The sequence below is a fragment of the Crocodylus porosus genome, unplaced genomic scaffold (assembly GCF_001723895.1).
Source record: "Crocodylus porosus isolate Cpor-Errol unplaced genomic scaffold, CroPor_comp1, whole genome shotgun sequence".
NCBI lineage: Eukaryota > Metazoa > Chordata > Crocodylia > Crocodylidae > Crocodylus > Crocodylus porosus.
This window is the reverse complement of record NW_017728918.1, coordinates 66,082,189-66,095,955: the sequence shown is the minus strand read 5'-3', so window position 1 is coordinate 66,095,955 and position 13,767 is coordinate 66,082,189. Positions and strand designations below refer to the sequence as shown.

Here is a 13,767-nt window from a genome sequence, read left to right as displayed (position 1 = left end):
GGTGGGGGCTGTGCTTTTTGCCATGATGCATGTCACTGGCTGGAGCAGAGCACAGGTGACCTGAGCATCCCTGCCTGCTGCTGCTGGAGTGACCGGGATGCCAGGGGAGCTGAGGAGGTCCCCCTGGCGACTGCTACAGCGGCAGCAGCATCCCATCCTCGTGGGTGGAAGGGATGGGTGGAGTACAATTCATTAGTGGGAACTGTGGGCCAGATGAAAGTGCCTGGTGAGCCAGATGTATTTTGCCCACCCCTGATTTATTCCATGCTGAGAGAAAGCTGCTGCATTGTGGAAATGACTTCCAAAAATCTCAAAATATGAAAATACATTTTTAAAACTTTGGCTCAGATTTGATATTACATAATGCATTGTTGTCTGAAGAAGAAATGATGGTGCCCTCAACTCCTAGGATAGAGGGGTATTTTTTCCCCCCAGTTACTTGAATGTTTTGATATTTGATTTCTTTTTGTTCCTTAGATATCTTACAAGTAACATCATGTGCTTTTTACACAGGGCATGGCTTTTACTTTGGAAGAGAGACAACAGTTGAATATTCATGGACTACTGCCACCTTGCTTTCTTAGTCAAGAAGTCCAGGTTTTAAGGATTCTCACGAATTTTGAAAGACAGGCATCTGACCTAGACAGGTAAAGTACTGCTAACTAACCTTATCCTTTTCCCCAAGTAATAGTTCTGTTGTTTTATTTCTTTGTCTTGGTATTTCAGAGGGAAGGAATATCCTGGATGGTTATGGACTGATGCATATTTTTCCCTGTTTTACTATTTAATTATTCTAATCTGTTTACAGGCATACCTCGGAGATATTGTGGGTTCGGTTCCAGACCACCGCAATAAAGCGAATATTGCAATAAAGCGAGTCACACGAATTTTTTGGTTTCCCAGTGCATATAAAAGTTATGTTTACACTATACTGTAGTCTATTAAGTATGCAATAGCATTATGTCTAAAAAAACAACGTACATACCTTAGTTAAAAAATACTTTATTGCTAAAAAAAACTAACCATCATCTGAGCCTTCAGCGAGTCGTAATCTTTTTGCTGGTGGAGTGTCTTGCCTCGATGTTGATGGCTGCTGACTGATCAAGGTGGTGGTTGCTGAAGTTTGAAATATTGTGAGAATTACCAAAATGTGACACAGAGACACGAAGTGAGCAAATGCTGTTGGAAAAATGGCACTGATAGACTTACTTGATGCAGGGTTGCCACAAACCTTCAATTTGTAAAAAGCGCAATATCTGCTGAGCATAATAAAGTGAAGCGCAATAAAACGAAGTATGCCTGTACTAGTAACATCAGTTTACTAATATTCAGCTCCAACTGCTTTTCTCAATTTAAATCAATTTATTGTATCAAAAAATCGATACAGGAAATAAGCAGCAGGAGCAAATAAACTTCCCTGAGACAAAGTTCTGCTTTAAGAATAACATCCTTAATATTAAGTACAGGTGATGAGAAATATAGAACGTATCACACACAAGTGTTTTTGTATTTGTTTTGTTTTAAATTACTGTATTAGAAGGGAACCTTTTCAATTCCCCAATCCTAAAAAAGCTGGGCTGGAAGTGACCTGAGGAGGTTACCGTTTCTAACCCCTTAATGATTTGGATGATTTGATTGCTTGGATGAAGGAATAGAGGTAGTTATTTACTTAGATTTTAAAAAGACCTTTGACACAGTGTCACACCAAATTCTTATAAATAAACTAAACAGTTGCAATGTAGATTATTACACAGTCCAGTGGGTGGAAAATTGGCCTATGGGACGCACCCAGAGCATGGTGGTGGGTGAGTCAGTTTCTACCTGGAGAAATGTGGGCATTGGAGTCCCCTAAGGCTCTGTACTTGGACCAGTACTGTTCAGTATCTTTGTTAGTGACTTGGACAAGGAAGTAGAAATTACCCTGTCCAGGTTTGCAGATGATACCAAACTATGGGGGTTGGTAAACAAACTAGAGGGCAGGGAGCAAATCCAGGTGGATTTGGAGAGGCTGGGGAAGTGGGCGGAACAGAATAGGATGCAGTTTAACAAAGATAAGTGCCATGTGTTGCACCTAGGGAGGAAGAATCATCAACACTCCTATAGCCTGAGAGGTACCATTCTAAGCAGCACAACTGTGGAAAGGGATCTCAGAGTTGTAGTCAACTCCAAAATGAACATGAAAGCTAACTGCACTCTTTCTTGCATAAGTAGGTGCATCACAAACAGGTGTAGGGAGGGGATACTTCCCCCCTATGCGGCATTGATCAGGCTGTAGCTAGAGTACTGTGTCCAGTTTTGGGTGCCACATTTCAGGAGGGATGTAGATAACCTGGAAAGGGTTCAGAGGAGGGCAATGTGTCTGGTTAAAGGCCTACAGAAAAAACCCTATGAGTACCGACTGAGGGACCTGAATCTCTTCCTGAATCTCAGCCTCTGCGAGAGAAGGCTGAGAGGTGATCTTGTGGCTGTCTACAAACTCATCAGGGAGGGACAAAACTTACACTAAACTTAGAAACTATCTTACTAATGATCCCACTGAAATGTGCAAGATTAGACGATTATTAATTGTTCTCCTCAATCAAATAAAGTATCTGTAATTTAGAACTACATGAAATCTACCACATAAAAATCAAGGGAACCTGCCTTTTAAGTTTCATGTTCTCCCAGAGAACAGGCTCTTCTCAGGGGGGGTGCAGGCCAACAGCAGGCTGTCAATTCAAGGCGGGCCTGGCAGCACCACTGGGCTCTCCCTGGTGCTTGGCGGGCAAATTGGAGGGGGGCTGTGGTGAATTTTGGGGTGGCACTAGCCCCCTTCCCGGTGCCACCACGTCATTCCTGCAGCAAGGCTGGGGCCAGCGGCAGCATTGGACTCTTCCTGGTGCTCGAGGCAAGCGGTGGCTTTGGGAGGTGGCCTTCTTCCATCCCCAAAGTTGCTGTGGCCCTCCTCCCCCACAACTGCCTGACGGTGGTCTGGTGGCACTGCTGACCCTAGCTTGCAGCAGCAGCCTGTTGTTGTTCCACGCACAAATCTGGGGGCCCATGACCCCGGGGCAGCTCCACAGCCCTCCCAGGGGGTCATATACCAGCAAGGGCTGTACTCCTGTGCTCTGCACCCACTCACAGTTCCTGCTGCCTTGCTGCCTGCTGCAGCCCAGGACCTCTGCTTCTTCCTGCTCACCCCAGTCCCTGCAGGAGCAGCTAATGCCAACTGCCTGTAGCTGCTGGGCTGCACCATGCTCTGAACCTCCTGGGGCTCTGCTTCTCCCCACTCACCCCAGCTGCTGCAGTAGACCCAGGAGCAGCTAATACCACCTGCCTGCACCCCGGCACAGCACAGCCCAGGGGCTCGGGTGAGTGGGGAGAAATGGAGCCCCAGTTGCATGAGTGATTTTTACCTTGCATAGGAGGAATTTGGATAGAAAAAGGGTGATCACATAAGAGCGAATTTGCATATATGGGATCTGCATAAATCAAGGGAAACCTGTAGTGCAGTTTTCCTGAGGAACCCCAAACCTTCCCTTTGGGAGCAGTTCCATTTTCCTGCATGAATGATCTATGTGCAGCTGTATGGATTGGTTCTTTTCAAACTGCCTAGTGACTTGCTTTATATCATTGCTTGTGGCCAGATGTAGAAAAGAATGCAATACAAATAACCTGGAATAACTGGGAGCATCCAAGGAGAGCACTTTCTTTACTTCTATAGCAAGTAGAAGAGGGGTCAAAAGAGGGAAGATGTCTCCTTCGTAGGCTACATCTGTTTAATCCTTGCTGCTTTTGTGTTTTCCCCTATGTATGGGCCTGCTACTTTGCCTAGACTCTGTGATGTGAATGACTGTTTTAAAATGAATGCATCATTCTTTGATCATAACTATTTTTAGAAGGCTGTGTGAAACACAGTTCTGTAGTTAGTCCACACTGGACAGAGCTTCCACTGAAATCCATTAATGAATTTGGCTGTATAAGAACTGTTGCCTGCTGGCACACATCTGTAAGCATGTTATCAGGGTCTGATAGAGGGCTATAGACCCTCTTCTTCCTCTCCCCCTCCCCTCTCGCTCCTCCCAGTGAGTCCTTGCTGTTCCATGGGATTTGCAAAGAGCCCTCTCACCCCTGCTGCCTTTTGAAGGTCTGCTGTACTTGTACCCCTTTTGAAGTTCTCTGCTGACAGACAGCCTTGTCACCCTTGCTGCCAGGGGGTAGTGGCGGGGGCTGCTTGGGGAATCTCTGCTCTCCTCCTTGATCAGCCTTTCCACTTGAAGCTGCTGGCATACAAGTCTGTCACTGTTGCTGTGGAACAGCCATGGTGACAGGGCTACAGTGGTGGCAGGGCTTGAATGGGCAGCTGAGACCATGTGATCACCCTCTGTACCTCTGTGGACCAGATTGTATTGGATGGTGTTGTACATTGCTAAGCCATGATCTAGTTCCAAAGACAGATATAGTGTTGTCAGATGTTTTTAGGTTTTTTTTATCTCAGCATTGTCTATGGGTAATAGCAGATGATATTGGTGTTATTAGCCTGGTTAATGTCTCTAGCTTTTAGGACATACAGCTCTTAAAGCCTGAAGGATGTTTGCAGGGGTCCAACAAAGGACCTAAAGACAGTTTATAAAATTTAATGTGGTAAATTGTTTGTCAAAGCTGCTTGGATAGAAAACTGGGTGGTGACAGGGAGACTATTATAATTTTGCATTTGTGGAAAGCATTGAATTTTCATTGGAACAAATGAATATCCTCAAACAGAAATACTTCAAATTAAAACAATTGTTTCAGTTTGGAAATGCTTCTGTCCCTTATGTCCAAGTTCTCCTCTATGAGTTGTGCTCCTTGGCCAAGAACACTTCCTGCAAAATGTTTTATCAAGGGCAGACTTATACCTAGCAAATTTGGTGACCTGGGCAGAGATCACAGAATCATAGGAAAGTAGGGCTGGAAAGGACCTCATATGAAGACATTCTAGCTGGCCCATTGCTAAAGTCAGGATCATCCCTGACTAAATTATCCCTTCCAGCCAAGTGTCCTAACCTGCTTTTGAAAATGTTTCTAGGTAGCCTGTTCCAATGTTTAGCCAGTTTCATGGGAAGTTTTTCTGGTATCCAGCCTAAATTTCTATTGCTGCAATTTGGGACCATTGCTCCTCATTTTGTCCCCTGCAGCCATAGAGGATAGTCTCCCCATCCATTTTTATAACAAATATGTGAATGGTTGAAGGCTGTTTATCACATTTCCCAAGAGGTAATTCCAGTTTCTCTAAGTAGCCTGTTTCAGCGCTTGACCACTACCCTCATTGAGCACCATGATCCAATCAATTATGTATTCACGTCAAATACAGTTTGCTTATCCAGTGCATTTCCTTAGTTTGTTAATGAGAGTATTGTGGGAGACCATGTCAAAAGCCTCGCTAAAGTCAAGGGGGACTGGGGTGCCACAGGCGCTTAGGCACACAGTTGTTAGCCCAGAGGTTGCAAGCTGACAGCTCAGCCTGTCAGATTCTAACAAATCTGTGAATTCTGCTAAATACCTTTGCAAAAGGACATGAAAAAGGAAAGGAAAGGTCTCCCTCCATACAAAGTTTGTCACCTTGTCTTAGAAGGAAATCAAGTTGGTCGGGTATGATTTGCTCTTTGGTGAATCCATGCTAGCTGTTCCTGATCACGTTCTCCTTTAGCTGTTTCGCAATAGATTCCTTGACAACCTGCTCCATGATCTTTCCAGGTATGATGGTCAGGCTGACTGATCTATAATTTCTTGGATCCTCCTTAAAGGGAAGAAATTGAAACTGTGGCCTAGTTTTCTCTTTCATATTTGCTCTTTTCTAATCATCCAGAACCTCACCCAGTCTCTGCAAGTTGTCAGAGGAGAGCCAATGGCTCTGCAGCTTCCTCAGCTAATTCTGTCAGTACCCTAAGGTGAATTCCATCCAGCCCTGCAAACTAGAAAACATCTAGGTTTTCTAAGTAATCCCTAACTTGTTTTTCTATTCCTTTCGGGAAGGAGCAGAGAGCCAATCTTTGCTGTCAACTGTACTCAGTATCAGGTAGATGACTTTGTAAGATTTCTCCGGATTATACATAATTAGATAGCCTTCTGCATTCAGTAAAGGATCTATACTTTTTTTGGTCTTTCTCTTCTGACATATTTGCAGAATCTCTTATATTGCTTTTTAGAGCTTTTTGCATCCCTTGCCTGTTGCATCTTAAATTGGAGATGTCCCCGATGGGCCGCCTTATATCACTCCTGGGAGCTCTGCTCTCCTGTTTGGTGGCCAGTCCCCCTGTCCGGACCAGTTTGTCTCTGTGGGTGTTCGTTCTCCCGCGTCACCAAACCCCGCTCTCGCCTGCCAGGACTTGGTGTTTCCTTAGTGGGGCGGGGCTAGTTCACGGGTCCCTCGGTGGCCCGGGCTTGGACCGCCAGTTGCACACGGGGCTCCGCCACCCCTACACCCTGGCCTCACGCCACCTCTGGGCTCCACTTCCCCAAGCCTGCTCTGCTGTTTCCGCCGGCTTCTACCGCGGCTTTCTTACTTGATCCCACAGTCCTTGGGATACCACTACCTTAAGGTCGACCCCCCTCACAGTAGCCTGCACCGGAGCCTCAGCTGTCCCCTCTATAGACCCCATGCCACAAGCCCTTCACCCGGTGTGACTCTCCCCACACGTAGTTACTAACTATATTGCTATCCCTCCACCAGATCCTTATTAGCCTGGAACGAGAGAGGAAGGGATTCCCCCTTAGTGGCTCTCCAGTTGCCCCACTCCTGTTCCTTTACCCGACATCCGCTGGTCTTGGTGCCCTGATCTCCCTTCAGCCCGGTGATTCTTGGTCCTTCGCCCCTCTTCGGTGTGTCCCGCACCCACCGTCTTGGAACTTACTTCGGGCGTCCTTGGACTCCTCCTGGGTCATCCCGATCTTCTGTCGCTCACCCGATCCGTTGCTTCTGGCATGATCCACTGGCGTCCCTGTCGTCGGGCTTCCTTTCTGGGTTGCTTCTCCCTCCTGCACTCCAGCTCGGCGTGGCCTGTCCCAGGGATCCCTCGCCATAGCTTTCCCGGCCCACTGCTTGATTTCCGGGTGATCCGCTGCCTCCGGAGTGGCGGCTGCCATTTTTAAATCCCCTTGTCAGCATTCTACGCTGCTGTCAGCTGTTGGCCGCTGCTGTAAAAAGATGCGGCTAACGAGCCACGCTAGTTTTCCCTCCGGATCTTCCTCTCTCCTGTCCTGGGCTTCAGGTAAGTGTCCCTTGTTACCTTGGCCCCTGGGACAGGAGACATTCGCCAACTGTGTCTGCAGCCTGTTGCAGTTTTCTGGTATGATTGTCGTACTAGGTGAATATTGGTTTTTGCTGCTGTCTTGCAGTGTGCTGTGGTTTGGGTTGTCAATAGTTCATGCACTAGGAGCAAACCAGTATTAAGTATATGTTTGCATTTCTCATATACTAGATTTGTGAATAGGTAAGAGGTTAATGAAATATAATTCTCTTTTAAATTCTTAATTTGGAAAATCTTTTTCTATGATTTTTGTTAGTGATTTGTTGTTTCAGTTTTATCTCTAACTAGTACTGGACTTTTTGGATAGGCTGGCATATAATATCTAACTTGAATATATTCATATTATTTTTAATTTGTTTCATGTTGATAAGTGAAATGGGAAGAAGATTGTTAATGTATCTGCCCTTCTGCTTGATTTGGTTGCATCTTTTTAGGTTTTATTGCTCTGAAGGGTTATGCTGCTTTTACTTACAAGAATATAGGAATATGAGGGGAAAAAGCCTCCCAGGAAAAGAAGCCCACTTTGTGCAGATTTTTCATTATTTCTTACCTTGAGTATTATTATAAAAACTATATTCTTTTCTAAACGTGTATACAACACAGGACATAAAAATACTGTGGAAATAATAACATATATTTAATGTCAGTAATATGTTCCTGGTGTAGGGGAGTGGATTACTTTTAAGGTTATTTATGTGAATGTAAAAGATGACTCAGCCTATATTACTCTGTTCTAATCTAAGAAATGTATAGTAGTGTTACAAAAAGAGAGGTCATGCCTTATAGTGACAATGATAGGTATGAATATAGCCACTGAGCTTCAGCTGCACTGTGCCACATTATGTATTATGTCCATTAAGCGTGTAGATCGAATTCCTAGTTGCAAACAAATTTAGTGCTTGATTTCTTGGGAGTCCTGTATGCAGGATAAAGGAGTGTTCTAAAAATGAAACAAGCACTTCAGAAAAACATTAACTGTAGTTCAGTCAGAACTGAGGACAGAACTTTCTCTGAAAGGGCAGGTACACTTGGGCACTGTTGAATGTGCATTAGGAATGGTGTCTTCCTATATACCTATATTTTATGCCACCCATTTCCACAAAGACAAGTCCCTCATTTTCTTGAAGTCTGAAGGACTGGAACATGTTTTGTTACCTCTAATATCTCTTGGGGTAGATAGCTTTTGATATTCTATATTTTTGCTCCTTCCATGACAACATCAGCTCCAGCAAAAAATCAGGATATTTAGTGGAGTAGACCTCTGTACTAGTCCATAGTGGCATCATGTCTCTATTGAAGTTAATGGGAGTTTGTTATAGATTTCAACAGAGCTAGGATTTCTCTTCACACAGTTTGAAGATATAATCTAGCCACTGGATTTGCAAGATTATGCCAGCCATTGTTTTTACTGAATTTTTTTGCAGGAATTATCTAGTAAATAATTAAATCCACTCTTATTTGTGGATAAAAATATGCTTCTTTTGGCTGGTATTTTATTGCAGTCGAGCACATTCTGTTCAGGATAGCACTTTATAAAATATAATTTAGTCCATATTTTAACTTAAATATGATTTAAATTGTGATAACATTTTATGTAATACCACTTTATATGGACCTGCCACAGAAGGCATAATTCTGAAATGTATTGTATGGCTGTGCTTTGTAGATCAGATAGATGTTGGCAAACAATTCTTCATGTGTTACAAACAGTGTAGTATATTGTATTTCAAATGCATTTGAAGGAAATGCTGCTGCTTCTTCCAAATATCTCTTCAGGCCTGAATTACTTAGTTGTTTTTACCTGTCAGAAATAAGCTATTTCATATTAATGAAGTTTTGCTATTTCTAGAGGGGGGAAAAAACCAAACTCAGTAGTACAATACACAGTGGATGTGTGTTAACATGAAATTAAAAACATAGGGTATGCTTATAATGGGTTTATACATATAAGTATTTATAAGCATACGTATTTTTTTTTTTTATTCAAGCACAAATGTTTATATCCAAGGCTGTAGGTGAGCTGTTGTTGAGTATTAATATCTGTCACATTTGACTATAGCTATAATTACACTATAGTCACCTTTTGAAAGCATTTTAGTATATAGCTTGCATATAAAAATGGCTACGTTAAAAACGTCTTAATCTAGTACCAACAGTATTTAATGAAAACCGAAAAATGAACTTGAAACATCTTTTTGTGGTTAAATACAGATTACAAATTCAGTTTGATTTCCAAATTGGAGTCTTCCAGGAATTTTTTTTTTAAAAATTCCTTCTCCGGAAAATCTCACAAGAAAACAGGATTGGCCTAAATAGTAGGATAGCAGCATGAAAAGATCATTTGGAGGTTTTAAATAGCACCAGTTGATTTCAAAGAAAAACATAATAATAATAAAAAGGATTAGTGTTTGGAAACCTAGATACTATTTCATTCACCTGGATTCCATGCGTGCCTGAGTACTCCAGCATAAACCAACACAGTTTGTGCATAATAAATTCTCCTTGTGTCACTCTTCAAGAATTGTGGAAATGAATTGCGTATCTTCAAAGACGCATTTTTTATAAACTAAGGTATTGATCATAATTAATTATGAATGAGACAGCTTCAGAGTAAATGCTAGGATAGTGATAATTTCAGTTATGAATGATTTTTTTGAGTAAAGATTTATTTTTTTAATTCAAGAGAGTCTAAAGATGCATGTTACTTAGACAGAGATTGGTGGGATGACATATATGGATGCTTCCTAGTCTGTATATGGAAAATGCATTTGAAAAAAATTTTTTTTTCCAAAAAATGAGAAATACTTTTCTCACCAGGAAGGTAGTAAAGCACTGGAACAGGTTATCCAGAGAGGTGGTGGAATCTCCATCTTTGGAGGTTTCTGAGACCTGCCTAGATGAAGCCTTGGCTGGGATGACATAGTTTGGTATAGTTTTGCTTTGAGCAGGGGGTTGGACTAGATCAGGGGTGGGCAGGTATTTTGGCTCTAGGGCTACTTAATGAGTTTTTTGCTCAGCTGTCAAGGGCCACAAGGGTATACCTTTTGTCAAACTATTAAGCCCCACTCCCTGGCTGTCGTTTTGGGATCAGAAGTCCCACCCTTAACCCCTTCCCCTTGCCCTAGATGTACCCCTTTTGAGAGGGGAATTTGTAGTCTTGGAAGTGGAAGTCCTGCCCTGTCACACAGTCCAAGACGTAAGAAGACTCACCCACCCAACATCAAACCCCACCCGCCTCAACCACCACGATGGCTGCCCTAAAGGCCACTATGTTGATCCCAGATCTCCTGATTAAAATATCCATTGAGGTGCCTAGTGGGAGAGACCAACAAGGGAAGATATCCCAAGGAGCTGAGGGGAGGTAGGAGTACCTTGGCTATCAGGGGGCATCAGAGCCACTCTTAGGGCAAGACTCTATACTGTCTTTTAACTAGTATGTTATTAAAGTGATTTTCCACATTCATTAATGTATTTTTTCCTCTATCTTCCCCATGCCTTTGGGAACAATAATTTATTTTAATGTGAAAGAATTGTTGACATTTAAATTGCATTGAAATGGTCCCAAGTAGATTATGTTTAATTTACAGAGGTAAATTGGGGAAAACAAAAGGCTTCCATTTCAGTGAAACAAATTGGATTGGGAAGAATCTTTGTTGCTGTGTAGCTGAAGGCAGTTTTTTGACAATGCATGTTGGTAAGGCATTAAAATAAATAAAATCTCCAAAGGAGAACATTTATAGATACACGTTGAAATGGTTTTACAACATTTTTGGAAGGAGAATTTAAGATAGATGCATTTATATGCTCTCCTTTTTTATATGTCTGCTGTAAAGCGTTTGCACAACAGAGTAATAAGCATTTTAGACTTAAGTACAGCTATATTGTGAAGAAGATATTCTCATGTTTTGTGGTGGGATTTTTAATGTAAACACAACTTATTTGTGCTGTTTAAGAAAAGAAAAACTAATTTTGCTGTACCTGAAGTAAATGAGTACAGGCAGTCCTCGACTTAAGGTGTTTTGAGTTACAATGTTTCGCACTTGCAACGATTATAAATTGAAATGCTGTTTCAACTTTGACATCAGTTTCAACTTAACAACGCTTGATCCTATGTGACACCATGCCAGCGAACAAGTTCACTGTGTTGCTTATCTCCCTGGAGTACATCTGTCCATGTTGCCTTGGACACTTGTTTTAAGAAAGCAGCCAAGACTCTAGAAGAACCTTCAGCCAAGACTCCTGAGAAGACTCCAGCCAAGAACCTTTCAAAAAGTCCAACCAAGAGCCTTTATTAAAGTCCAGCAAATTCACTTCAAAAAAGTCTTTCCAAATCAAGATGATTGCTATTTACAATATAAATACATTAATGTAGCTATATTACTCATCTATAATTGTTTAAGTCCAAAATTCTGGGGTATTTTTGGTGATAATAGGGCATTGGGCCTTGGTTCAGGAACCAATCCCCCATTTATAACATTGTTTCTTATGAGAAAATTGGTTCCGAGTTACAACATTTCGACTTAAGGTGCGATTTTCAGGAACCAATTGTGTCATAAGTCTGAGGACTGCCTATATATCTGTCAGGTTAAGGTCCTCATAACATTTCCAGCACTTGTTAAAAATGACAGTTTTGGGGCAGAATCTCAGCTGTTGTAAAGTTAGTATAGCTTGAGGATATGACCACCAGCTTTTAAATGAACTTTTTTTCTCCTCTCTGTAGATAAGCTTCCCTGCTAGTACCACAGAAGAGCTGTGTAACTTTATCCAACATCAGTGTTGCATTAGGTGGAGGAAAGCAGACTGACTCTCATTCTTTATTTTCACTGCCCTAATTTAGAATGATTATGCAACTGTTTCAAATGCATAACTGTTATTGATTAAACACCATGGACTTCATTAGGAACTACTGAAAACTGCAGAAATGGCAGAATTGCTTGTGTTCCAGTATTTAAGTATTTGAAATCTGTTAGAAGAATGAGATGCATCCAGATGCACATGCATGCACAGATGCACCCTTTACCTTGGATTGGGAGAAATTTCATAGAAAACCAAAGTAGAGAAAAAACCCTTTTTTAAGCCACCAAAGTATCGGACTCAAAATGGACCAGTGTGGGTTAAGTTTTGACTGGCCTGCTATTTTAAATCCATGTAATATCTAATGGAGATTAGTTCTGTTCCTGAGTGTGCTGAATATGTCACTTCTACAATGGTTTCAGCTTCTGTCCGTCTGGCTTCAATTTGTTATCCTTCAAGTCTGAAGTATTTAAGTTACTAATGTTTGGTAGAGTTTCAGTGAGGTACGCCAGAAAAAAGACTATTCAACAATCAGACTTTTAATTAATTATCTGAGCCTCTCTCTGTATTATTTTTAAATGACCTCTTAGATGATCACTTGGATGCCTGTCTAATTATATTTAATTTTCCACAGATACATTCTCTTAATGGGCCTTCAGGATCGAAATGAAAAGCTTTTCTATAAAGTGCTGACTTCTGACATTGAAAAGTTCATGCCTATTGTTTATACTCCCACTGTGGGTCTGGCTTGCCAACTGTATGGTTTAGCATTTCGGAGGCCAAGGTATGTAAGTTTATACTTCAAATAAAAGTAATTGTATCTCTTTCTTCTCTTGGCAGGTTTCTGCAGGGTTTTTTCCCCTTGACATAGTTGAATGTAATTCAAAACTGGAATATTTTAGATTTAATTCAGACTTCATTAACTACACTTTTACTTTACATCAAATTGTAATTTGTATTGTTTTGCACTACTAAACTGTTGTTTTAATATGTTAAGACATAGATAAATGTTACAATCTTACTAAGCTGAATAGGGTTTTCTTACCAGCCCAACTGTGTTTTTCATATGCCCACAGAAGGATGAACTGACCCCAAACCAAATTAAAATTAACCAAGTGAAGAAGAAGAAACCAGTTGGAAAAGGACTGTATTCAGACCTTTTTATAGCAATTTCTCTCTCTCTCTTTTTTTAAACTAGTTTAATTTGGACCACAAATATGCAGTGGTACAGCACCTGTACCGTTTAGAAGTAACATCTCTCCTATTAGTCTTGCCAAGCAACATTTAGAATTGCGTTAGGGTTTTTTTTGAAGTTGTTTGTTTTAAGTTGTCTGAGTACTTGACTCTGTATGCAGCATTGATATTAACAAGGACTGTCCTGTTTTGCTTTCTGACATTATAAATAGTTTTCATGGAGGATTGAAACTACATAATTAAAGTATTACTGAGTTATTAAAGTAATCATCTTGATTTGAAGGACGAAATTCTCAGCAGGTATACCATATTGATCTGAATCCAAGATAACCCTGAATATAACATGACCCCCCCAATAATTATAAATTCATTATTTTTCAGGTATAGTATCTAATTATTGGAAGGTCATCTTAAATTTGTCATTACCACCATTGCAGCAGGGAAAGCAGTTAGGGGGACAGGTGGTATGGAGGTGGTAAGGAGGCAGGCAGCTTGCCCCCTGTCTCCGGAC

The 13,767-nt window shown here is 41.4% G+C and overlaps 1 protein-coding gene across 2 annotated transcripts in view; it reads left to right on the top strand.

Moving 5' to 3' along the window:
- The first annotated feature begins 510 nt into the window (after positions 1-510).
- ME1 (malic enzyme 1) overlaps positions 511-13,767 on the top strand; it is a 224,079-nt gene continuing 210,822 nt past the window's right edge. The window contains exons 1-2 of one of the 2 annotated variants that reach the window (XM_019537683.1): positions 511-647; positions 12,697-12,846. In XM_019537683.1, the coding sequence (XP_019393228.1) occupies positions 517-647; positions 12,697-12,846 (281 nt within the window). In that variant the 5' untranslated portion in view covers positions 511-516. The remainder of the gene's footprint in view (positions 648-12,696; positions 12,847-13,767) is intronic. The other variant, XM_019537684.1, reaches the window with a different exon arrangement.